Source organism: Natrix helvetica, assembly GCF_964273705.1.
Source record: "Natrix helvetica genome assembly, chromosome: 1".
Taxonomy (NCBI): Eukaryota; Metazoa; Chordata; class Lepidosauria; order Squamata; family Natricidae; genus Natrix; species Natrix helvetica.
In genome coordinates this window covers 39,586,214-39,611,658 of record NC_138548.1, presented here as the reverse complement: position 1 = coordinate 39,611,658, position 25,445 = coordinate 39,586,214, and the positions used below count along the sequence as shown (strand labels likewise).

At 36.3% G+C, this 25,445-nt stretch overlaps 1 protein-coding gene across 1 annotated transcript in view; it reads left to right on the top strand.

The window, feature by feature from the left end:
- TECPR2 (tectonin beta-propeller repeat containing 2) overlaps nt 1-22,429 on the top strand; it is a 42,907-nt gene extending 20,478 nt beyond the window's left edge. Inside the window, exons 13-20 of the mRNA XM_081937991.1 lie at nt 783-924; nt 3,560-3,800; nt 5,971-6,060; nt 7,125-7,358; nt 11,887-12,035; nt 18,476-18,617; nt 19,357-19,506; nt 20,371-22,429. Coding sequence (XP_081794117.1) covers nt 783-924; nt 3,560-3,800; nt 5,971-6,060; nt 7,125-7,358; nt 11,887-12,035; nt 18,476-18,617; nt 19,357-19,506; nt 20,371-20,528 — 1,306 coding nt within the window. The 3' untranslated portion in view covers nt 20,529-22,429. The remainder of the gene's footprint in view (nt 1-782; nt 925-3,559; nt 3,801-5,970; nt 6,061-7,124; nt 7,359-11,886; nt 12,036-18,475; nt 18,618-19,356; nt 19,507-20,370) is intronic.
- The last annotated feature ends 3,016 nt before the right edge of the window (nt 22,430-25,445 follow it).

Genomic DNA, 25,445 nt, shown 5'->3' with positions numbered 1-25,445 from the left:
TACCCACCTACCTACCTACCTACTGTCTCTCTCTCTCCCTACCTACCTACTGTATTTCTCTCTTTCATCTATCTACCTACCTACTTACCTACTCTCTCTCTCTCCCTATCTACCTACTGTATTTCTCTCCCTCTCTATCCCTCTATCTATCTACCTACTTTTTTTAGAAATTTGCCTTTCAAAACCTTGGTGCGCCTTATACTCCGAAAAATACGGTAAATAGAATGGGAATGCAATGGGATTACATTATGGCTGGTATTTTTTTTTAAAGGAGGAAGGAATATTTTCTGTAAGAATGTTAACAAGCCCTGACAACAATTCTGATTATCTCTAGAATTGACAACTTCAATGTATTTTATGTCAGGCTGCCTTAGAAAACTGCCTGGAATCCACGTTTTCTGCAGGCTGCAGTGATCAATTTATGCTGATATCCATTATTTCATACATCATTAGCTTTACAGCTGACATGTTGGCTTCCAATCGGCTAATAGGTACTGTTCAAATATATATTGGGAGATATCCCCTTGTCTCACCAAGATCCAGATGGCACTCTCCCTAAAGAGATTCAGAAAGGCTATTAAAATTTAGCTTTTCTAATAAACTTTTAATTAGCATTAAATATTTACAGTTTTAAAACTGTGGATGATAGTGTAACAGGGACACAGCAATATTTGTGTTTCGAATTTAATGATGTTATGTTCAGTCTTGTAAACTGATAGAAGTTCTTAAAGAATTGGTTGTATAAGTATTGTAAGAAAAATAAGTATTGCTTGCTTTTGCAGTGAAATGCAAGGTCTAGAGCCGGTATGTATTACTCTTGGAGACCAGCAGACCATCTGGATTTTAGATATTCATGGGAATCTATGGTTTAGAACTGGTGTTGTTTCAAAGAAGCCACAAGGGGACGACAACCACTGGTGGCAAGTAGGCATTTCCTATTCTATTTCCAGTATAAAGGGGGCTTATTTGGTGGTGAGGCTCAGATTTCTTACTTGCATTCCTGATAATATCCTGATTTCAATCCCAGTCAGATCATCGGAAGTAGTTTTGGGGAAGACACATAAATGAAATGGTACCAGAGATTGGAACCCTATGATAGTGATGAAATCATGCTTCATTTACTAATTAAATCTAGATATCCATTGGTTGTCTTGTTTCTCTGTTTTGTAGGAGTGCTACTTATAAAACTGTATTATGTCTATAATCAGATTGTGGAATTGGAGCTCTAGCTGTGATAGGAGAGTTACCAAAAATGAGGGAAGGCAATCTAGATATTCTACCAAGAGCAAAGCAGTAACATTCAACTGAACACTAAATTTAATTACTTTAACTGAACAATTAAAAAAAGGGAAGACAATTCTGAGATAGAAAATAAATATAACAACAAAATGAATAATTGTACATTTTCTTTTACAAACCGTAAAGCAAAATGTAGCCACATTCAGAATGGAAACATTCCTTTAGACATTATAGAGGAATGCTGTAAGGATATTGAAGATACAATAACAATCATCAGTGTAATAATGTATTTATATTCTACCTTTTTATCATATTCTGGCAATATTACCTAAAATTTATCAATTTAACCTTATAAAAAATGCAAAATCAAAGCAGAACATACAGAGGTGAGCTGCACTTATTTTAATAACCGGTTCGCTGGTTGTGAATGCGCGTACCGTCCGCACAGCCTTCCGTGTATGTGCTTTGCTTGTGCGTGTGACTTGCGGCATCAAAAACAAAGCTAAATAGGACAGCATAGCGCCGGAGCGGATGGGTGGGGGCATCCCCCCCTCCCAGGCAGGTCACAACTACCAGTTCGCAACTGCAACTGTTCCGAACCGACAGCAGCCTACCACTGAGAACATAGCAATGTAGAAGGTAGATTAAAATAATAAAATACTGAAATTTTATAAAAACATCTGGTGAAAGAGGTGCAATCTTTAGAGATTACTAAATGTAAGATAGTCAAGATCAAGCCATCTGCCATGATGAATAAATAACACAGCTTGACTGCCCCACAGAAGAAGTCCTTTTTCTGTAGTTCCTGAAAAATAAGACGTGAAATCAAAGTATCTTTCAGAGAGCATTTCCTGTTTCCTGTAAGTTTGTATCTGGATAAAAGGAAGAAGAGTGAGATCCATTTTGGTGTAGTGGTGGAAGCATTAGGCTAGAAACCAAGGAGACCATGAATTCTAGTTCCATCTTAGGCACAGAGGCAGCTGGGTTTGAACCGTGGGCCAGTCCTTCTTTCTCAGCCCTTGGTAACAGGCAATGCCAAACCACTTCTGAAATCTTGCCAAGAAACCTGCAGGGACTCTTCTCAATATTTTCAGGAGAAAAAGACTGAATTGAAGACACCCCCCCCCCCAAAGATAATTAAATATTTAATTTCACAATGATGCATTCTCTGTGAATAGCCTTTATCAAACGCAAATTTGAATTAATGTCATTTTCTGCCAGTAATGTATGTTGCTTAGCAGTGGTTGAGAGTAGTGGTTTTCTCAACCTATTGGTTGAGAAATGCCTCCTAAACTTAATTTCTCTCACTCATTTACTTTTTGGGTGATTTCCATGGCTTAAGATGGTTATATCTTTTGGAGACTTTCCATCTAATTGGCTAGACCCATTGGGTTATCTAGGTATTTTTGTCAAAAACAGGATTTTTGTCCTCTCACCTGTCCTTTTTAAAAAAAGGTATGTTGGACTGCTTGCTGTTAATTCAGCTTCCAGGTCGTTGAGCATTTGTGCTATATCTTCTATTCTAAAGGGACTGTTAAATTTGCTGGGATATTTCCAAGCTACTGATTGTTCTTGTTAACACACCACATAGCTGACTGTAGAATTTATAACAGTTTTTACTGTCCTACTTCCAAAGTGTGAAATTGAAATAAGTCACATTGCAAGGCTTCCAGAACTCTGAATGATACAGTTTTGCATGCCTGTTCTCCCCACCACCAAAGTCAGAATTATAAAATTATAATACCCTTTGGAACATCTTTACACTCTAAGGTAAGATCTGCCCCCACCCTTCTATCCTTCCCCGTGAGCCTAAAGACCTGGCCTTGCCGGTTGGCCTGGGGACCAGATGGGGAGTTCCATGTGGGAGGTGCCTGCTGGACTGATGACAGACTCCACCTCCCCCCCCCCCCCCATGCTTTATATGCATCCATCTTTTCAATTATATTGATGTATTCTTATTGTGTATTTTTTTCCTTGTTTATTATATTCTATTATTTCTGCTCTATTTATATCCCTTTCATTTTTTTCCTTTCTATTATTTTATTCATACTGTAAGCCACCTAGAATAGCTCCACACTGAGATAGGCAATAAATTTAACAAACAAATAATTTAAAAAATGGAATAGTTGCAAAGCTGAAATTTTTCCATTTCCACCTAAAGAAGTAGATTGATGTTTCCTGAAAATGTGAATGATGAAAGGCTATATGCTGTTGAAAAGAAATTGTTGCTCTTGTTGGAATTTTCCTGTGATGAAACAAGAGAGGGCTTAATGTGTGCTCTGAAACTAAATTAGTCCTTTTGTGTATTTTACTCCCCCAGGTAAGCATTACCGATTATGTTGTGTTTGACCAGTGCAGCCTTTTCCAGACAATAATCCATGCAACACAAACAGTAGCAACAGCAGCCCAGGCTCCTGTTGAGAAAGTGGCAGACAAACTGCGTACAACTTTCTGGTCACAACCGCTTCAGTGTCAACCAAGTCTACTTGCAGTCAATAGCAGCGGTGTTTGGATTTCCTCTGGGAAAAATGAATTTCATGTAGCAAAGGGAAACCTCATTGGCAAGTGCATTTTTTGTTGCAGAGGTTGCTTTTAAATTTAACGTGTTGGCATACGCACTTCTAAAGTTGTTCAGCAATGATTTTATTCCTACCAATTATTTCAAAGTTGAAAGTGTCTGGACACATTTATTTTGAGCAATGGTGGTTAATATCTTGTCTGTTGTGTCACTCCTGGGCATAATACATGCTGCCAACTCATACATCAATTTGTGAATGGAAGAGGCACATGGGAATCAGCAAACATGTAGGACATAGTTGTATCATAGCCAAGCATGCAGAGCCGAATGCTTCTTTCCTGGCAAATATTCCTCTGGCCTAGTGTACAGTTTTGCCATCTCTTATTGTAAATTATTAACATTTGTATTATTTTGTTCCAGAGATCTTCTAAGCAGCTTTCAAAGAATGTCTAGGCAGACTTACTTTTTCTGGGTGCTGGCCAAACCCAGTTTTGCTTAGATTTAGTGAGGTCACTACATCATGTGCCTTCAAACCAAGTACAAATACAATGTATGCATATTGTGTTGAGTTTCCAGATTACCAGTGTTAGTGGTAGAGGCATGTGACTGAGTCCCATCTAGGACATTTTCAACTCACCTGAGACACATTCTATATTTTATTTCAATGATACATAGTTCAATTAATCTGCAGAAACTCTGCATGTAAAAATGAAAAAAGAGAAATCTGCCTTATTTACAGTACCTTAAAATTGAAAAACTGTATTGTGGAATAACTTATGTATCAAGCCAAATCCAACAGTTTGTAGAATGTATGCTGGCATTCTAATATTCTATGTTGTTTTGCTACCAATAATAGTAATAGATATTAAAATTCTTGAAGTTTCAAAATATATTTCAGGTACATAGGTACAACTGAGTATTGGATATAATACAATACAATAGCAGAGTTGGAAGGGACCTTGGAGGTCTTCTAGTCCAACCCCCTGCCTAGGCAGAAAACCCTATACCGTTTCAGACAAATGGATATCCAACATCTTCTTAAAGACTTCCAGTGTTGGGGCATTCACAACTTCTGGAGGCAAGCTGTTCCACTGATTAATTGTTCTAACTCAGGAAATTTCTCCTCAGTTCTAAGTTGCTTCTCTCCTTGATCAGTTTCCACCCATTGCTTCTTGTTCTACACTCAGGTGCCCTGGATAATAGTTTGACTCCCTCTTCTTTGTGGCAACCCCTGAGATTTTGGAACCCTGCTATCATGTCTCCCCTAGTCCTTCTTTTCATTAAACTAGACATACCCAGTTCCTGCAACCGTTCTTCATATGTTTTAGCCTCCAGTCCCCTAATCTTCTTTGTTGCTCTTCTCTGCACTCTTTCTAGAGTCTCCACATCTTTTCTACATCGTGGAGGCCAAAACTCAATGGACTCAGCTCTCAAGATTCATAGATACATTAGAATATGAATTAATTTACCCAGTATTTCCATACCACAGTAGGCAACTTCATTTCTTCCATACGTTTTGGCCAGTATGACCCAAAACAAGAAATTGGGATGTGTGGAAAGAAAAACTGCCCGAGCAGATTGAAAGTGCTTACTCCCCCTTCTTCCCTTGTCATCAAAATAACCCATTGCCTATCAAGTAGAAGTATATTATAATCCAGACTTTGGGGAGAAAATGTCCTATTTTGGATTACTTAAAGAGATCTTAAATAGGTTAGATTTTGATAGGAAGCATTAGGAAGGAAAGATTATATAGAAGAAAGGGATGGGTCAAACTGGATTGCAAAGAATATCTTGTTTGGGGGTAGCAGACAAGGGAATGGCCTTGAAAGGCAGGAGGAAGAGCTGCTACCATACCTAAGCAACAGTCAGGTGAGAAGGATGTGTAGCCAGACCAACAAAAGTAACATGAAAAATGTCTCATCAAGTTCAGACTCAAAAGATGCTGTTACTCTAGCTCTTTTGGAACATAATCCTGCCATATATGGCATTGGTTTCTCCATGTGGCCTATCTTGTTGGGCTACCTCAGTAAGAATGGAATCTCTTCCTTGAATGCTTAATTGTTAGGTCAACATGAAAATTGAAACCCGGAATATAGAATATGTTCTTCTTTAAAATAAAAACCTAAAGAACAAAAATGTAGTTCAGACATTACTCACTGCACATGGGACAGAGGTTGTTTTTGTATTGATAGTTTTCCTGTTTTCTTTTGCAGGTACATATTGGAATAACGTTGTGCCTCGGGGCACTGCTTCAGCTACAAAATGGGCTTTTGTGTTAGCTTCTGCAGCTCCAACAAAAGAAGGTTAAAACAAGTCTCTCTCCCTCCCTCCCTCCCTCTCTCCCTGTGTGTGTGTGTGTGTGTGTGTGTGTGTGTGTGTGTAAAATATAATCATACATGTCTGATAGGATAAAGAAACATGTAAATTGACCTTTGCTACCATTTTGTATATCCATAAAATAGTATTGGAACTGGGTAATTTAAAAACTTGTTTAGTTCTAAGTTAATTAATACACAGCAAGAAGAAGGTGAATGCAAAATTGGAAATCTTACTATGAGCCTTTAATTTGCACTGTGATTTAAGAACTTACAAAGGTCATCCTTGCCAGTTCCTTTAAACCATTGATTCACTAGGAATCATATATTACATTTAATAAATGATCAAGTAAAACTGTAGCTTGAGAATTTGTCATTTACTTTTTATATGTCTTACCGCCTTTACATTTTAACTGCATAATCCTTAGTCTCATGTTTTATAGATATATCAAGTTTTTATATTACTGTATTTTTCTCAGTGCTGCATAGCCTAAGATTGTTCTGTTCACATTCAGTATTAACAGTTTTACTTTAGATCAGTGCCAACGTATTGTGGTAATTAACTAATTGTATGTTTATTTCCTGAGTATTAGAAATAAAATAAATGATTTTATATAAGGTAAACCATGGAATGAAATATTTTCATATATCTTTATAAATTTAAAATGAATCCTCTCTTATGTGATCAACATCAGCTGTTGGTATTGACTCATGCTCTGCTTGTTGATTTCCTAGAAATATCTGGTTATTATGGATAACTAGGGAATGCTAGGATAAAACAGCCACAGGTTGTTTTTTTAACATTTTTAAAAGAACTGTTTCTTAGCCTTGGGTTTTTTAAAATGGAATATAGGAATAACTTTAAAACAACTTATAATGTGTGTAAAGGTTTCCAAGTATTTGTGAAGTGAATTAACTACATTATGAAGATAATAATTATATTAATGCAATCTTAGAATGCAGATTTTGCTTTATGTATAAATACTGATTAATTTTTATAAAGATTTCTAAAAAAAATGGAGTTTATAATAAAAACTTTGTCCTTCCTTCAGGAAGTTTCTTATGGTTGTCCCAAAGTAGCAAGGACCTGTTTTGTGTTAGTGATCAGAATCCTCAGTTCCATCCTTCAACAGTTCAGCTCCCTTGTGATAATGAAATGGTATATTATTCAGCTTGCCGGGATGCAATATGGAGCTTGAATAGTCTGGGGCAGGTCTTCATAAGGACACTTTCACCAAATTGCCCAACAGGAATGCATTGGACCAAACTGGACCTTTCTCAATTAGGTAAATCTAATTGTAGCTTTAGAAAATTCTTATCTGAAATGCAGATTAGATTCTTTTCTCTGTATAATTGATAAGAGTTCACACACAGAATTGTTCTGATGTATGAAATATGATAATAATTTAAATTATTGTGGCTAAAATAGGAGGAGAAAAATGTATTGGATATGTTTGCTACCTTGAGTTATTTGTAAAAATAATAAGGGCGGGATAGAAATAAATTAAAAGTACATAAAAACGTAGACAAATGATTACAACAGTTTTTGAAATCCCTTTCATAGTGGCTACAGACAAAGGATATGACAATGGACTAGACAGCCAGTTGTGTTTTAGAAGAGAATGATCAGTACTTTCATGAAGCAGCATAATGATGTCATGGCAACAAGTTATGATGTCATGTTTTGAATATGATTATTGAGTTACTGTTTTTGCTGCCTAAAATATGTAGTTAAAATCTGATTATAACCTAAGTATCAGATGTCAGTTCTGGAGGCTGAAGTGAAGAAATAAGTTGGTGACACTCTGTTGTTAACATGTGTATGTACGTGTGTGTGTGTATAAATAGTACACACACAAACACACACTTTTTATTTTGGTATCTTTTTTCAGTGGACCCTTCTCTTTGTCACTGTCTCTTTCCCTGCCACTAGTAGCTATTAACCACCCAAACATCCACATATCAGGAAAACATTTCTGGTTAAATCACATTAAGCATTACAATGGATTTTGAAATGTCAACTCTGTTCAGGCAGTTCTTTGTGTACTTGAATGGTCATCATAGCATGTGACTTAATTAAACTTACTCTGTTATATTCAGAATTTCTGCAATAAAGTCAAATGGACTTTGGCAATCTGCTGGCTAACAGTAACATGTGATTATCCGGATCAATAATTCACATCAGTGTTTGTTAGAAAAAACTCAAAATTGGAATGAGAATAGAAGCTGAAAATACTCTACAATAAGTGTATATGTGGACATCAAAGTGTGTTGTGTGTGTAAATAATTGTCCAATAATGCAGAGGAGATGGTATGTGACTCTGTTCCAAAAATCCTGGCACTTATTAGATCAAAACCATCAGCTGACCATCAAGCAATGAAGTGATTTTTTAATAGCTGTACTGAAAGTTAAATCAATACAAAATTTATCCTAATGTTTTCTAATTATTCTTGACTGATTAGGTGTTGTGTAATAATATTGAAGTAAAGGCAGAATTTAAGAGATTATAAAGAAATAGGCGGAGATTTCATATCCTTTTGATTCAATTTGAATCCAGTTTTAATAAATTCATTTTAAGACTTTAGCTATGTAGTTAGAATATTTAATTCTTCCACTTAGTTGTTTGATGTGGCACTCTTCTTTCCTTGGTCTAATATATACATACATGTATGTACGTACGTGTACACACACACACACACACACACACACGAATAGGCAATTTATTCACGTTTTTCTTTTTGATGAGTTTTTTTAGTTTTTCTTCCTAGATTGCAGGACCTCTCTTTCAGAGATTTTCTTTCATCCATAGATAGATAGGGGTTTTTTTGGGGGGGGGGGGGGAGAGAGAATGGTGTGTAGGTAGTACTCAGCGTACAACCACAATTGAGCCTGGAATCTCAGTCATTGAATGAAGTGGTTGTTACGTCAGATATGTGATTGAGCTTATGACTGCTTCGCTCAACAGTCTTTTTTTTTTGCCTGTTTAAGTACAATATGCTCTCTTTTTAAAACTGCTGTGATTGTGATATAAAATGATAATGTTATTTTTCTGTCCAAATTTTATGGTCTCCAAAATGGGAGATACTGTGTTAATTTTCAACTGGGATATATTGAAATGGAATTTTATATCCCTCTTTTCTTCTCATTCCTTTTGGAACAACATTTGGGAACCTTTTCCCTCACATCATTGGATGTTTCAAGACACCGCTAGATATCTCTTACGAAACGATAAATTTTGTCTCTTCCTCAAGACTGTTTGTCTCAGAAACCAGGGCAGGTTTTGTGTCACAATCTTAAAATTCTGAAGTGACCAGCCATTTGACACCTACCCATAAGATGTAGAGATAAGAATTTTAGAGCAATTACATAACAGGGGATCTGTAAATGACATAGCTTTGCTCATGCTGCCTAATTGGGTCAGTTTGGTTGTTTTTTTCAAGCTGATGCCGAAGGTGTTGTCGTCTCTTCTGTTCATAGTCACCTATAGCAATGTTTCTCAATCATGGCAACTTTAACTATGCTGCATGGGGAGTTCTAGGAGTTGAAATCTACACACCTTAAAGCTGCCAAGATTGAGAAACACTGACCTAGAGGAATTCTTGCCATTTGTTTTTGGTAGAGCTTGTTTATAACTTCATAGTGATTGGTTTGCATAATTAAGAGATACAAGTTTTCACGTGATTGGTTTGGGTGAGGGAATAAATGGGGAACTCATCAAATTTGCAGATGACACCAAGATGGCAGGAATAACCAACACTCCAGAAGACAGGCTTAAGATACAGAAGGATCTTGACAAACCTGAACATTGGGCACTATCTAACAAAATGAAATTCAGTGGTGAAAAGAGTAAGGTTCTACATTTAGGCAACAAAAACGGAATGCACAGGTACAGTATAGGTGGTACCTTGCTTAGCCACACTTGGAATACTGCATTCAGTTTTGGTCACCACGATGTAGAAAAGATGTGGAGACTCTAGAAAGAGTGCAGAGAAGAGCAACAAAGAAGATTAGGGGACTGGAGGCTAAAATATATGAAGAATGGTTGCAGGAACTGGGTATGTCTAGTTTAATGAAAAGAAGGACTAGGGGAGACATGATAGCAGTGTTCCAATATCTCAGGGGTTGCCACAAAGAAGAGGGAGTCAAACTATTATCCAGGGCACCTGAGGGTAGAACAAGAAGCAATGGGTGGAAACTAATCAAGGAGAGAAGCAACTTAGAACTGAGGAGAAATTTCCTGATAGAACAGTTAACCAGTGGAACAACTTGCCTCCAGAAGTTGTGAATGCCCCAACACTGGAAGTCTTTAAGAAGATGTTGGATAGCCATTTGTCTGAAACTGTATAGGGTTTCCTGCCTAGGCAGGGGGTTGGACTAGAAGACCTACAACGTCCCTTCCAACTCTGGTATTGTATTGTATTGTATTATATTGTATTGGTTTCTTTTGTAAGAAACTGAATGCCTTCAAAATTTCCACTTAGGAAGTTGTCTCTTCTTATAACCTGATGCTATTTTTCATATAAGACATAAAAAGGAGCAGAGGCAAGTAAGGCATCATCTATGGCAGCGTACCTTTCTGTCAGCTCAAGCATCATGGGTAGCATTTAACTCAGTAGTTGGGGAAAAGCCATCAATGTGAGATTTGATTTCCTGCATACTGCCATATTTGAAAAGGTTATGCGAATTACTGCTTAAGCCTCTTAAAAATGAATAGTTCCGTTTCTTTAAAATGAATGCAATAGTGATGGCTTTTAAAGAACAAAGAATCACGCAAGCTGACATTTCTAGGAACAAGTATTTGGTTATTAGAAGACTGATGGACAACTGAGGAAATTTATTTCGCATCATTATATTTTCTATTTCAATCTTAGAGAAAGCTGCAAAATGTTGATGCTATTGTTTTAATGAAACTAAAAATGCAGTATGTGCTCTGTGAATCATATAACTCCTTAGGATAAGGGATTCTTATTAGCTTAGTATACTGGAAATGAAAAAGTAACTAATCTTGAGATATTTATCCCATAGATCTCATCAGAGCCATTGTTTGCTAACAACATTTGGAATGTGAAACATTAAAATGTATTTATAGATTTTGTAAGCTTAGCTGTCTTCCAGAGGAAGTTCACTTGAGTTCATGTGAAAACTTGCATCTCTTAATTATGCAACAAATTCCTTTACATTGCATGTTCTATTACCCTAAGATGCTTCAATAAACAGGAGTTTCTATATTAAAAAGGCATGTTAATAATAGGGCCTAAAGTCACATACTTGCTTTCTAATTACACTGTAATTCAGATTGTAAAGGTAATCTGAAATGGAATGTAAGCTATTATTGGCAGTGAAAGAGAATTTCACGTGAGAATTCCTCTGCAAGTAAAGAAACCTCTTCAGTAAAGCAAATAGCAAAGCAATTCCTCCCTCCTCCCTCCAGGTTCTGTATTGTGGAAAGAATATCGAAAGAGGGCAGAAGGGTTCATTCTAGATAATTCAATATAGGATTGTCCAACATTGGACCTGGTAGGCACATTTTGAGAGCACTTTAGAAGCACTGGTTTTTGGCGGTAGGTGCTTATTTGCTTAACAAGTCTGATGTCCAAATTGTTTTTGATGAAAGGAAAAGTGTTTTTAGAGGTCCTTTTTCATTGTATGTTAAAATGGCCATAGCATATTGGAGAAGAATATTTTATTTCCATTCACCTGAAATTATTCGTCTGGGGCAGGGCGGAATACAGTAATCTTACAGTTAAATCTAACTGGTGTCATAAACTACAGTTGAAGAGGCTAACTAACTGAAATCCCCCATTTCTATTTAGGTGCTGTGAAACTTACAAGCTTAGCATGTGGAAATCAGCATATCTGGGCCTGTGACAGCTGTGGTGGGATTTATTTCCGAGTTGGAACTCAGCCTCTGAATCCAAATTTGATGCTGCCTGCGTGGATAATGATTGAGCCACCCATCCAGGTAAAATAACCGCTTTTCTTTCAACTTTCAAGAAGTCACTTGTCTGTATGTTGTTGACAAGAAAGAGTCTTGCATTTTTCCAGTTATGGATCTAAAGTTGTTAAAGAAGATTAAAGCCGTGAGCTTAGAAATTCTGTTGAATAAGTACACTGTCAGAATGAAACTGGGTTGGAACATTTAATGTGATATTCTGTTTGACTTTCACATGTGATTTCAAGAAGTCCAAGTATATTCAGATACATGTGATCTATGTGTTGAAGAATAAATGCTTCAAGGATGTGGTGTGGTTTGTGAATGCTAGTCATTCCCAACTCTAGGGGGGCGTGGTCATGTGGCCAGCATGATTAATGCCAAAGGCGCATGGAACACTGTTACCTTCCCACCAAAGGGGATTCCTATTTTTCTACTTGCATTTTTATATGCTTTCGAACTGCTAGGTTGGCAGAAGCTGGGACAAGTAACGGGAGCTAACTCAGTTATGTGCTCTAGGGATTTGAACTGCTGACCTTTCTAATCGACAAGCTCAGTGTCTTAGCCACTGAGCCACTGTGTCCCGAAATGCAACATTATCTTGTCTAAATAAATAATGTGCCAAAATTTGCTAGCTTTAATCAACTGTTTAACCTTCACATACTTTGTACTGAACCATTTAGGGTACATTGAAAATCTATTATTTTGACTGAGGTTATGCTGTATCATATTCACAGTGATGGAGATGAAGTGCAAATAGAATCTAGGATTTCTTTGAAATATGAAGCTCTGCAAGTATAATTTCCCCATTTGATGTATTTCCTAACTTACAAATCAATTTGCCAATGAAGTGCTACATTTTCTTACTCATCTTACACTCCAAAATTATGTTCTGCTGGCCATACTGACACAAATCATAAATCTGCAACCTAATGATAGTGTTATCTTGCTTAAATTTTCTCAAGTTTCTTACCTCTGCTGGTGAATCTGGCTTGGGGAATAATTGGTAATTAAATGGAGGCTCATTACTAAAGAATTTGATCAATTCCTTTCATGGGTTCTTTTGGTGGTTATGGGATAGCTCTGGTTTTCTCCCATGTGAAAACAAATATATTTGTTTTCCATCCTGCTGGAATTCTTCATAAATTGAGAACAGTAAATGTCATGCAGGGAGTAACTAGGATATTGAAAAGTTTTTTATAGCACTATAAGCCCATTCTATTTTTCTTAAAATTACAAGCAAGCTGCCTAGTTTCCTTTTACTTTATGAGAACTGCACATTTTAAAATCACTGGTTATATTTGACTGAAAGTTTTATTTTCTACACTGGCTTTCAAGAATCTCAAAAGAATAACCAATTATCCGTACCACACCATTTATGTAATTCAGCACTATATACTGTAGTTTTGTAGAAATTCTTGGGATTTATGAATTAAGCCTGTTTTCTTTCTTTCCTTTTAGAAATGCAAGTACTTTATGGCTATAATAGCAGAGGAAGTTTTATTTTCTTAATAGTTACTATATAACACTGTTTAGAACCATAGAGTACTAAATCCAATCGGTATCATTTGTAAAGTATCACATCATTATTAATCAATTTATCTTGTGCTTAAAGCACTTCAATCAGATATACTGTACACACTTCATATTTTTAAATCAATATACGGTTCATTAGGGTGAAGTTATTTAAAATGACTTAAACGTTAATCAGAATAAAAACTTCTATCATTTTCTTCCCCTTCCCTTCTCATACTTTTACTCCCCCCCCTTCCTCAAATTTCCAGACTTTTGAAGGGGCCTTCCTGTAGTACATGAAATAGACCTGAATAGGAAAACCATTTTTCTTCTCAATTTAAATCTTAAAATCCAAAAAGCAATTTGAACAACTTCTGAGCTATTTCAGCAATGTAGATCATGCTATATTACACTGGAGATCAGGGAACTCTCTTGAACAGGCAGGTTTTTCAAGAGATGCTCAAGATTATTTTAACTCAAATTCTAAGCTCCTTTTATCTGCCAGTGTTGGCTTAATCAGAAAATGATTCAATATTGAATGCTACATTATAGTATTATGATCTCTACTGCTTTATAAAGGGGTTAATTGGATAGCCTTAAGCAATAGAAGCCTTCAGTTTATTATTGCCCTGGGCTAAAGTTTTAAACACAATCCCTCATTATTGCAGAAATATGCAAATTAACAAATGAACTGACAATTACAATAGTTAAGGCATTAGCCTAGAACAGGGGTGTCCAAACTTGGCAACTTTAAGACTTGTGGACTTCAACTCCCAGAATTCTGGGAGTTGAAGTCCACAAGTCTTAAAGTTGCCAAGTTTGGACACCCCTGGCCTAGAAACTGAGAGACCTTAAGGCCCACCTTAAGCACAAATCCAGCTGGATGACCTTAAACTAGTCACACACTCTCAGCCCTACAAAGGATTTCTGCCTGCCAAAAAAACTGCAGGGACTTTTCTTGGGGCTAAAAATTTAAACAGAATCTCTCATTATTGCAGAATTATTATAATTAACAAATGATTTGGCAGTTAGAGCCACTGAGATGAAACAACTTCTCTTTGCTGAAAGCGAGGGCAGTCCCAGCGTTAAAGCAAGAGAAAGATGATACTTAATAAAACACTTGTTGCTTTGTTTATGGAGAAGGGATAAATTATGCTCTTTTCAATGTGGGATTCCCCCCCCCCCTTTCTATGTATGTCTCAGTATATGAAAATGAAGGCCTTGATTTATTTGCACAGGCAAAAAAAACCTTAAGCAGTTATACTCTGAGAATACAGTATACAGTATCTTTCACATCTAAGATTTTTTAAGACCTGATGATGTTTGTGTTAACAATTCTGTTGTTGAAGCATACCATTGGTATACACAGTTGTTTTCCCACTCCCTCCTAAAACAACTTTCTGTCTAAAAGAGGCAAATGTACTAACCTATGATTTTAGGGTAAACGGAAGAACTGATTTTTTTTTCTTTTCTTTTTTTTGCAAATAAAGTAGAAAGGTTAGATTAACGCCTTCATGCCCTAGAATAGAGCATGGATCTATAAAAAGGTTTTAAGAAAACGTGCATGTGTCAGTGAGAGCACATGTTCAGAGTAAATTTTCCTTAGGGCACCAGGGTTCTACTTTGAAAATGAAGTATGTAAAAGGAGATTGCAGGATAAGGTCAATGAGGTGATATTCTCATTACAGCAGCAATTGGGCAGTACTATCCTGGAAGTATGATGGAGTTGCAAATTGTATTTTTATAAAGTAAAACTTTACTACCGTTAGCAACTGCTTTTTCTCTTAGTCATTTTATCTTCTACTTAATTGCCTACTTACTATATTTATGTATGTCACTAATCCTCCCTATTATTTTTTTTTATTGGTAGAACAATTTGGCTTGCTCTTTTTTAAAAATAATCCTGACATGTGGTAATAAAACCAACCAATTAAACCACTGAAAATTTAAAACAATACAAAATTTTGAAAGCTACAGCCATAAAACAGGATCAAAAAAATTGAAATGTGCTAAATAATACTGCAGTATAAGTTCTGCCAAAAGTTAGTAATAGACTTTTAATTGTACTAAAAGCTAACTAACTTTGTGCTAGCCATAATTAAACAAAGGAACAATTCCATCATTGGTCTGCTTACATGAGGAATGGCTCTGGTTGCCACATAGCAAATGGAGGATAAATGCAAGAATTATGCTGTACAAAGAATCCTACATTTTCTACATTTCCTACGTTTTGACCATTAGTAGCTCAGATTCTTGTAGAGAGCTTAAGTTTGCAATACATTTTTATACTCCTGATTTTCCTGGCTTGACACCAGGTACACCAAAATCTCTCTCCTCTCTCTTCCTCTCCCTCTCCCCTCCCCCGACATACAAACACCTTAATGTTAGGGTTCAGTGTCTTCAAAATTGATATTCATAACATAATAAAATACTTCATGTTTAGATTTTTGGGCAAATATGTCCTTAATTCAGCAAGGGCATGATTAAATGAAAAACATGTTAAGGGGAGGTAAACAATTTGTAGCTCAGAGCTATTTATACACATCAGTTGCAACCCTCCCCCAGCTTCTCAGTAGCAGAATTGTTAATTTTAGTGCGATGCATCTGAGTGGCAGATCTCCCCCAGTAATCCAAAACTGCACCTCTAAAATCTGACTATTTTATTACTAAATATTGGTGGCAATGAGTTTATCTGTTTAAGTATGGGAATATAAGAAATGCTTCCCAGGGGGTTACAGTTCCCATTCTTGCTCCTCAAAACTGGTCCAAAATCACCACATTCCGATGATTCCATATGCAGAGGAATGCATTGCAGCCTCCATTCAGAAAATTGCTGACATCTGTTTTGGGTGTGTTTAAAGTGTTCCTGACGGGTTTTTTAATTCTGCGACTTTGGGAATTTTATTAGGGGATTTTAAATTGTGTTTTAACTGTTTTTACTCATCTTCCTTCCTCCTCTATGTATATGTATTTGTTTAGTTGTTTGTGTATTTTTCGTATTGTTCCTATGTGTTTTGTTGTACGCCGCCCCGAGTCCTTCGGGAGAGGGTGCGGCTTAGAAATAAATTTTATTATTATTATTATTATTAAAGGATGAAATAATAATGTTATTTCTTTCTACTGAAGAGGAGAAAATTGGAATAGACAGGCACAAGTAGAGAACAAGTAGAGAAGAAGGAGGCTATATTCTTGGCAGTCTTCAATTGGATGCCTTTTAAACAGTTGAACTTCTGCTCATGTGGCTTTCATCCATGTCCTCAGTTATAAAAGAGAGATTAAGTTGTTTTGTGATTAAAAGAAAGGATTATATAGGCTGTCTACTTTTCTCCCCCTTTAAAGCTCCTTTGCATTTAAAAAGTAGGGATTAGCTATTTGGAAACATAATTTAAGTGATAATGTAGAATTAATCAGAACTTGAATTTAAGAGTAACTAGAATAGCAGTTACCACTTAAATCATTCTGCTTTTTAATGTTAGTCTCTTTGTTATCATATACAATAAATAAATAAATAAGGTTTAAGGTAGCTTTATGGTTTGCAGCAAATGAAAAACACTGAGTGATGATGGTGACTGATGAAGGATACGGGAAATCCAGACTTTAATTTGGACTATCAGATCAAGCTATACATTTTATCTCCGCTAGAATATAATTAGAGAGCCAATTTGGTATAGTGATTAAACGTGCCAGGCTAGAAACTGGAAGAATATGAGTTCTAGTCATGCCTTGAGTATAAAGCTAGCTGGGGACAGTCACTTTGTCTTTCATCCCTGGGGGAAAAAAGCAAAAAATGATATTGGGATTACCTGCAGACTCTTGAGTCTCATTTGAATAGAGTTCATGTGTGCCCTTTTCAGGTTTGCTGGGCAAAATAGTAATGCAGAAACAAAAAGGCAACGGAGACTAATCTAGTCAGAACACTGATGTAACTCTGCATACCATTGAAGGCATCATAAATATAATTTCATGAATTAAATGCATAGAACCTTCTAGAACAACTTTCCTACTTAGTTGGTTTTTAGATAAAATGAACATGCTTATAAAAATTGTGTTCCATCAATGCAGGATTATACCAGAAAGGTCTCCATAAGTCTAAAAAGGTGATTTATACAACAGTATGCATCAAATAATTTGTAAAAGTTACAAAATAGCATCTTAAAAATAGGGATCTGCTGATTTCATAGAGTCTGGTAAAAAAAACCAATTTAATCAGCTTCACATAAATGGCAGTACTAAAACCTCAGAAAAGGAATTCTAAATTTGGAAAGATTTTGAAGACTGAAGGCAGTACTTAAAATTCAAGCAATATCTTTAGAAATAGATAGGTAAAAACATTGGATTGACAAGACAGAGCAATAGGAGGTCTATATGACTAGATTTAATAATATATTAAAGGACAGAGCTAATTTTATACTAACATTTTATGGATATATTCTTAATTTCTACAAATGTTATTCACTTAAATGTTCTCATGTATTTATTTATTTCACTAACTATAAAATATATTTAATTGCTATATTTTGGGTTGTATCTTATGGCTGTTATTCTCATAAATGAATGTACATATAGAAAAACCTTTGGATTGAGTTAGAAAAGCACCTTAAGTAATTATAACTAGCACAAAATTGGTGATTGATGTTTTGAACTCTTGATTTCCCTAAACATAGTTTCATTTTGTACCAATTAAATTTTTCTAATAATTTTCTCCTTTTTTGCCATCTGTGCATGCTTATTGGTGAAGGGGTGAAATTGAACTTACTGAAATTGCACTGATATTCAATTCATGGTGAATATGTAGACATACCGCTACTTATTCCAGTGACCTTGAGATTTTCTTTTTCTAGAATTGACTGATTTGATCAGTTGTTTATCCATTTATTTTTTCCCCTCACTTCAGTTAGTTTGCCAATTCCCAAAATAGGATCTGTAACATCAAATGGTATGTTTTACTTTTGTAGGCAGCCGGAGTCCACTTGATCAGGGTGTACTCAAGTCCTAATGATCAGAGTCTGTGGGCCATTGACAACAAATGCAATGTTCATGTGCGCACTGGGATTACAGAGGAAATGCCAGTAGGCACAGATTGGGACCAGGTTCCAGGTAAGATTACTTAACAACGATATGCTTTGGTTGTAACTTGAGTACAGGTAGTCCTCTACTTACAATCACAATTGAGCCCAACGTTTCTGTTATTAAGTGAGACATTTGTTAAGTTAGTTTTACCCCATTTTACAAACTTTCTGGCCACAGTTGTTAAGTGAATCCATGCCGCTGATAAGTTAATAACCTGGTTGTTAAGTGAATCTGGCTTCCCCATTGACTTTGTTTTTCAGAAGGTTGCAAAAGGTGATCACATGACCGTGGGACGCAGCAACAGTCATAAATATCAACCAGTTGCCAAGCATCTGAATTTTGATCACATGATCATGGGGATGTTACAAAGGTGGTAACTGTGAAAAATAGTCAGAAGTCACGTTTTTCAGTGCCGTTGTAACTTTGGATGGTCACTAAATGAACTGTTATAAGTCAAAGACTGCCTATATTGCCTATACCTTAATTAATTTCCTTGAATCTTTGTAACACATTTTGATTATGCAATAAAACCTCTTCCAACATCCAAAATTGTGATGCCCAGTAGATTAAAAAGGAATAAATTGACTCAGATATTTCATGGAGTGTATATATAGTTCTTAGCTGTGAAGATAAAAAAATGTATGAAGCTACCTTTTTTTTTTGTTTTTATGCTTTGTTTTAATTTATTCTAATTATATGTTTCTTCTGAATACAGTGTGCATAGTCTCCATCTCAAAGTTTGTACCTCAAATGTCTTGGCTTTTAGGGCTTCAGGCAAGTGAGTTAGTAATAAGCATGAAGACTGTATGGGCACGTTGTCCAAATGGAGATGTAGCACGCCGATATGGCATCACAGATAAAAATCCTGCGGGCGATTACTGGAAGAAGATTCCAGGAAATGTTTCTTGTTTGGCAGGTGAGTATCTCCCTCCCTCTCTCCATTAACATGTTATTTGGGGGATTATAGCAAGAATTCTGTTTATTCAGGATCAGAAAGCTGAAATATACTAGCTGTTCTAATCAGTTTGTTCTTAATTTCACACAACTCCTTTCTACATCTAGATTTTAAATCCCCCCAAACAGCCTTAAAGAGATCTTATTTAATTGTTTTGATCTTCATTTGGAATAACAAACTGCCATTGGCTTAATTTCTTACTGTAGAACACATGAACTATTCTACCAAAACAAATCATGCAAACAGGTATCAGTACACAGACAAAGTGATATCAAACAAATTCTGCTCTAACAACTACTTTCAACTGAATCGTTGAACTTTTTCTGTTTTCTGTTTATTTTTTAATTTAGACAAAGTTGGATGGAAAATGAGACACGGTTTCTTTCTCCAAACTTAGTTGACAAGTTTAATTTATTATTATTGCTTGGTTGCACACTCAGCCGGATTTTTAGACTGAATTTGGCATTATTATCTACCTTTCCAGTCCTTCCCAAGGATCTGGAATAGCCAAATGTTGTTGCTTACTGGTATTACAGATAGCATTACAGAATGTAAGCTGTTCCAAGTACAGCAGATGCCTTTTGTAATTGATTGGTGGGGATTTTGTCAGTGCCAATGGTATCCAAGTAACACTCCATTGTTATTGTTAAGACATTAAATCCACAAGAGAAGTTAATACTGACCACAAATTCATTGATTCCAATGGCCATATTCTTAAGTATAATTCAGCCTTACATTTTTCTGGTTGGAGGTAAACTAAATTTCTTGAGTCATTGGTTCTTCTATGTTGTATACTAAAACTAATTTGCTGTTATTGTCTCCTAGTTACACCTCTGGATGAACTATGGGCAATTGGTTCTTCAGGAAATCTCATTCACCGCCTCACAAAGACATTCCAGCATTCTCACAACATGCAGAAACACAGTGATGCTTCTATATCATTTCACTCTGATGATTTTGAGGATGAGTGGGAAGTGATATAAAACAAATAACAGTAAATAAGTAAGAACACATCCTTGGGAATCCTGTCACTTGGGAAATGCCAAGCTTTTGAAGCCACAAACATTTTATAACATTACCTTTTTGAGATATAGGAGACTAATTTATACAGTAGTCCTCAAATTGTTTAGTGAAATGTCTTGTTCAGTATATCTCAGGTGAGGCAGGCAATGCAGCTTAAAGAAATTGTGAACTTGTCTTTATTCTATAAATTGTACTTTGACCATAATGTATCAATTTAACCTCATTAACAGCAAAATGAATTTGCTGTAGCATGCAAGCTAATGTCTGTACTATATAGGAAGAATTTCTGTTATATTACATATTTCTCAGCTGCTGAAAAATACTATTTAGGTTTTATCTTGAACATTAATCTCTTAGGGAAAATGGGTATGTCTTTAATACATAGAAATGAATAAAATACTCTAATTTTTTCAGTGGAAAGAGCTGTACAGTTTAGTGCTCAGATTAAAGTTTCATTATCAGAGCTCTACTGATTTTTTTTTGCTCTGATTAACTGGGCTAAAATCATTCGTTCCCCTTATTCTTCCCTAACTTTGAGTGTCTTGTGAATTGAGATTATAACTGTCCAAATTCCCAGCTATGTGTAACATTTTGATTGAGAAGTGTGGACATTTTGGTTGTCAGGAATCTTGGAGTGCTTCGGGTTAGGGGAGATTGCCTTACATGTTTTTCCAAACAATTTAGGCTATTGTTCCACTGATGCCTATGAGAGCTAAACACAATATTATAAGTCATTTCAATAAAATGAGGGTGGCTCTGTGAATGAGATTCAGTACCACATTTAGCCTGACAGAATTAAGCCTGTGTTCAGAGTAGATTCTGTATTTCCTTTTGTAGCATAATTTATAATCAAAATCTAAATTTAGTTCTAAAGAAGCTTATCCCAAAAGAAAGGTTGTGGTACTCATCAGGATTTGCCTTTATAATAGGAAATTTTAGCTACATTAGCTAAATCTTGCAATGTCTTATATTTAAAATGTTTACAGCAGAAATGCTTCAATATATATAATTTAGTGATCACTGCAGCTTATGTGTCATAATTATCGTATTTCTTAAGAACACTGTAAAACAAAACATAGTCCCAATAGTTTTCATTTATAGTACTTTTTAATATATATGTATATTTATTTGAGACCTGAATATTTGAAGCAACTATTATTGAATCTGCAAATGAGCTAACTGAAATGATATTGGATGAACCTGGGTGAAGATAATAAGATTTTTTTCTTTCTAAAACTGCCTGATACAACCCTGTATCAGTGGATTTTTCGCGTAAGAACTAATTTTGGCACCATAGACATACTTATTAGCAGCAGCACTTGTATGATCAATGTTATGTTCTTGGTTGATTCTTTTATTTTGGAGTGACCAAGTGGCTACATTTGTTTTATTCTGAGATCTCATCTATTTGAGTCAGCCTCTGAGGGTTTTTGTTACTAACTAGCTGCCCATCTATCCCAAGTTCAAGTGGCATATTACTTTGGAAGTCCTTTGACAACTGGGATTCCAGTATCATCACTTCTCCGAAGTCCGGAAATTTTGAGCAAGTGGAGTGGCCCCATGATGCACTTCTGGCCAAATATTCTTATTCTAATAATGAAAAAAATGGCACACTTGCATTTGTGTGTACCCAAATATATATATGAATGTTTGCACATATATAAACACAATAACACTTTTAAAAATGCGCCCCTCTTTTATTAATTACTTAATTTGCAAGTTTGTTTAAACAGTGCATAATAGTATGATTGGCTTGATTCATATATATGAATTGGTGTTGACAGCTCTTCTAAGCCCAATGAGTTATTTTGTATCTTCTAACAGTCTGAAATGTTTACCATTATAGTTTCACTTCCATAGACTTGTGGTTTTCTTCTCCATGAGCTTTCAGATAAGTGCAATAAACTAGATTTTTTTCTTAAAAAATGTTTTTGTTTTGATATTTAATTTTGGTATATTTATTTATGAAATATATAGGCTGCCCCAATCTATTATGTCTCTGAGTAAAACTATCCTAAGTTGGTTTTATGGAGGTATATAATAAAGATTTTGATAAAATTTATGAAACTTCCAAGAAAACCTTACGGTTTCTTTTTTTAGGCCCCAAAGATCCAGGTTTTGAGCTAATAATAGTATTAAGTAGGAAACAGTGTGTGAAGACTTCTCATATTTTGAGAAATTATTTATTTCATCAAATACTCAGTTCTATGTGGTTGATTCCAGATGATCATCTTTGTATTTGTATATTTATGCAACTATATGTATGATTTTTAGGTTCAGACTGGTCTTTACATTGTCGTAAACAGGGCCGGATTTTCCTATAGGCTAACTAGGCTTCCGCCTAGGGCAGTGATGGCGAACCTTTTTTGGCTCGCGTGCCACAAGTGGGGGGAGCGCAGGGGGGTCGAGTTCGTGCATGCCGCACCCATAATGCAATGTGCGACCCCCCCCCCAGTGCGCATGCACGGACAACGCGCGACACCCCCCCCATTTTTACATGGTTTTTTTGCCCTCCCCAGGCTCCAGGGGCTTTATAGGAGCCTGGGGAGGGCGAAAAGAGCCTCCCCCGACCCCCTGGAGGCCCTCCGGAGGCTTCAGGGACTGTCCGGAGGCTTCCCTGAAGCCTTCGGAGTGCTTAAAACCACCCTCCGAGCAAACCGGAAGTGACTTCCGGGTTGCTCGGAGGGTTGTTTTAAGCGCTCCGAAGGCATCAGGGAAGCCTCGGACGGTCCCTGAAGCCTTCGGAGCGCTTAAAACCACCCTCCGAGCAAACCGGAAGTGACTTCCGGGTTGCTCGGAGGGTCATTTTAAGCGCTTCGAAGGCATCAGGGAAGCCTCGGACGGTCCCTGAAGCCTTCGGAGCGCTTAAAACCACCCTCTGAGCAACCCGGAAGTCACTTCCGGTTTGCTCGGAGGGTGGTTTTAAGCGCTCCGAAGGCATCAGGGAAGCCTCGGACGGTCCCTGAAGCCTTCGGAGCGCTTAAAACGTCCCTCCGAGCAACCCGGAAGTCACTTCCGGTTTGCTCGGAGGGTGGTTTTAAGCGCTCCGAAGGCTTCAGGGACGGTCCCTGAAGCCTCCGGGGGGGAGGCTCTTTTCGCCCTCCCCAGGCTCCTATAAAGCCTCTGGAGCCTGGGGAAGGCGAAAAATAGCTTTTAAAAAGGTGAACTCAGCTGGCCAGCGCGCGCAGGTTAGTACCAATTATAACATGTTTCATTTAATATATTGATATATATCAGAGTAATGATGTATTTTATTATCTCTCATGTAATTTACAAACTTAAAAATGGGAGGTGAAAGGGCCCCATCAGTGGAATAGCCTAGGGCCTCTTTTCATCTAAATCCGGCCCTGGTCGTAAAGCACCCAGAGTCATTTGTTTCAGGCAGATAACAAAATAAATGTTCAGCTCTCATAAGGAGCTAAATTGACTCAGGTATTCAATCAAAGAGATAACAAGAATGTCTGGGTTTGAAAGGTCTTTGAAAACATGCTAATGGACTTATGGAAATGAATCATGCCTTGATCAAAATCTCTACCAAATTCAGGAAAAAAAAGATTACTGGTTATCGGGATGATGGATACTACAAAATTATTGCCATTTAAATTATTTACTCATGCCATACCTTTGTTCAGGAATTCAAGATAGCATACACAATTTTCCCCACAAGAACAACTCACTGAGGTAGATTGGGCTGAGAGTGACTGAGCCAAAGTCAGCATATGAAATTTCATAGCTGATGGTGGATTTAAGTTTGTGTTTCTCTGGTACGTTCCGTACTTTAATTACTACACCATATTTTAGCCTCCAACAATATAGGATCACACATATAGAAATGCTGAAAATAAAACACCATTGTTAACTCTTTGGAAGAACAGTCAACCAACAACATTCACCTCAAGAGCAAAGTGTGCAATTCTCCAAGAGGTTGCTGAGAAGGTATGGGTAATAGCAAATACATTGAGGCTACTCTTGCATTGAACAGTTAATGAGAAACACGGAATTCAAAGAAAAGAACCTAATGATTCCACCATGAACTAAATTAGTGAGAGTATCATAGCTTGGGGATACTTTGCAACTTTAGGATCAGGAACATGGATTCTGAATTGTACCAGCGAATGTTACAGGAGAATGCAGAATATCTGTGAACTATTAAAGCAGTGTGGGTCATGACACAGTACACTGTTTACAGTAATGTTGATCTTTTTATTAACAAAACATAGAGGGGTTTGACAGTGTTGTACGTTGTAATATTTCACAGTTACATACAGTTCTAAAAGATTCAAAACCATACAACTGAAGAGGAATATTAAATCCTAAAATGTTGGACTGTTAACTTAGATCAGCTAAGCACAAGACTGGCCAGAATCCCATATAAAGTAAGTTTTATAGTTATAAGCAATATAAAATTTTACACAGCTGATTTGAAATATTACACAAAACATGGTAGATGGAAGCAGAATCTGATGCTGTTGTACATAAAAGTTTAAGTGCAATTTTATATTTTTCAACATCCTCCCACATTTCAACACAATAATCTCCATGAATGTAGGAAATTCATATCCGAGAAAAAAATGTATGCTGTTTAGTGTAATTTTTTTAAAAAAATGGGTAAAACTTCAGCATTATGATTCTCTTTACAATCTAAAACAAATAAAGCTAATTCTTTACTGTTTAAATAGTATTCTATTTGTAGAACAAATGCAAAAAACCCAAAATATCTCTTGAGAAATTGCCACAATGGGGAAATTTATACAATAGGGACAATAGTTGACCTCACATATCTCCTCAATTCAACTTATGTATGATTCTACCTATATTACCTTGCAAAGTAATTTGGCCTTCCATTATATTGCCAATTCAATTACAGTCCCTCATCA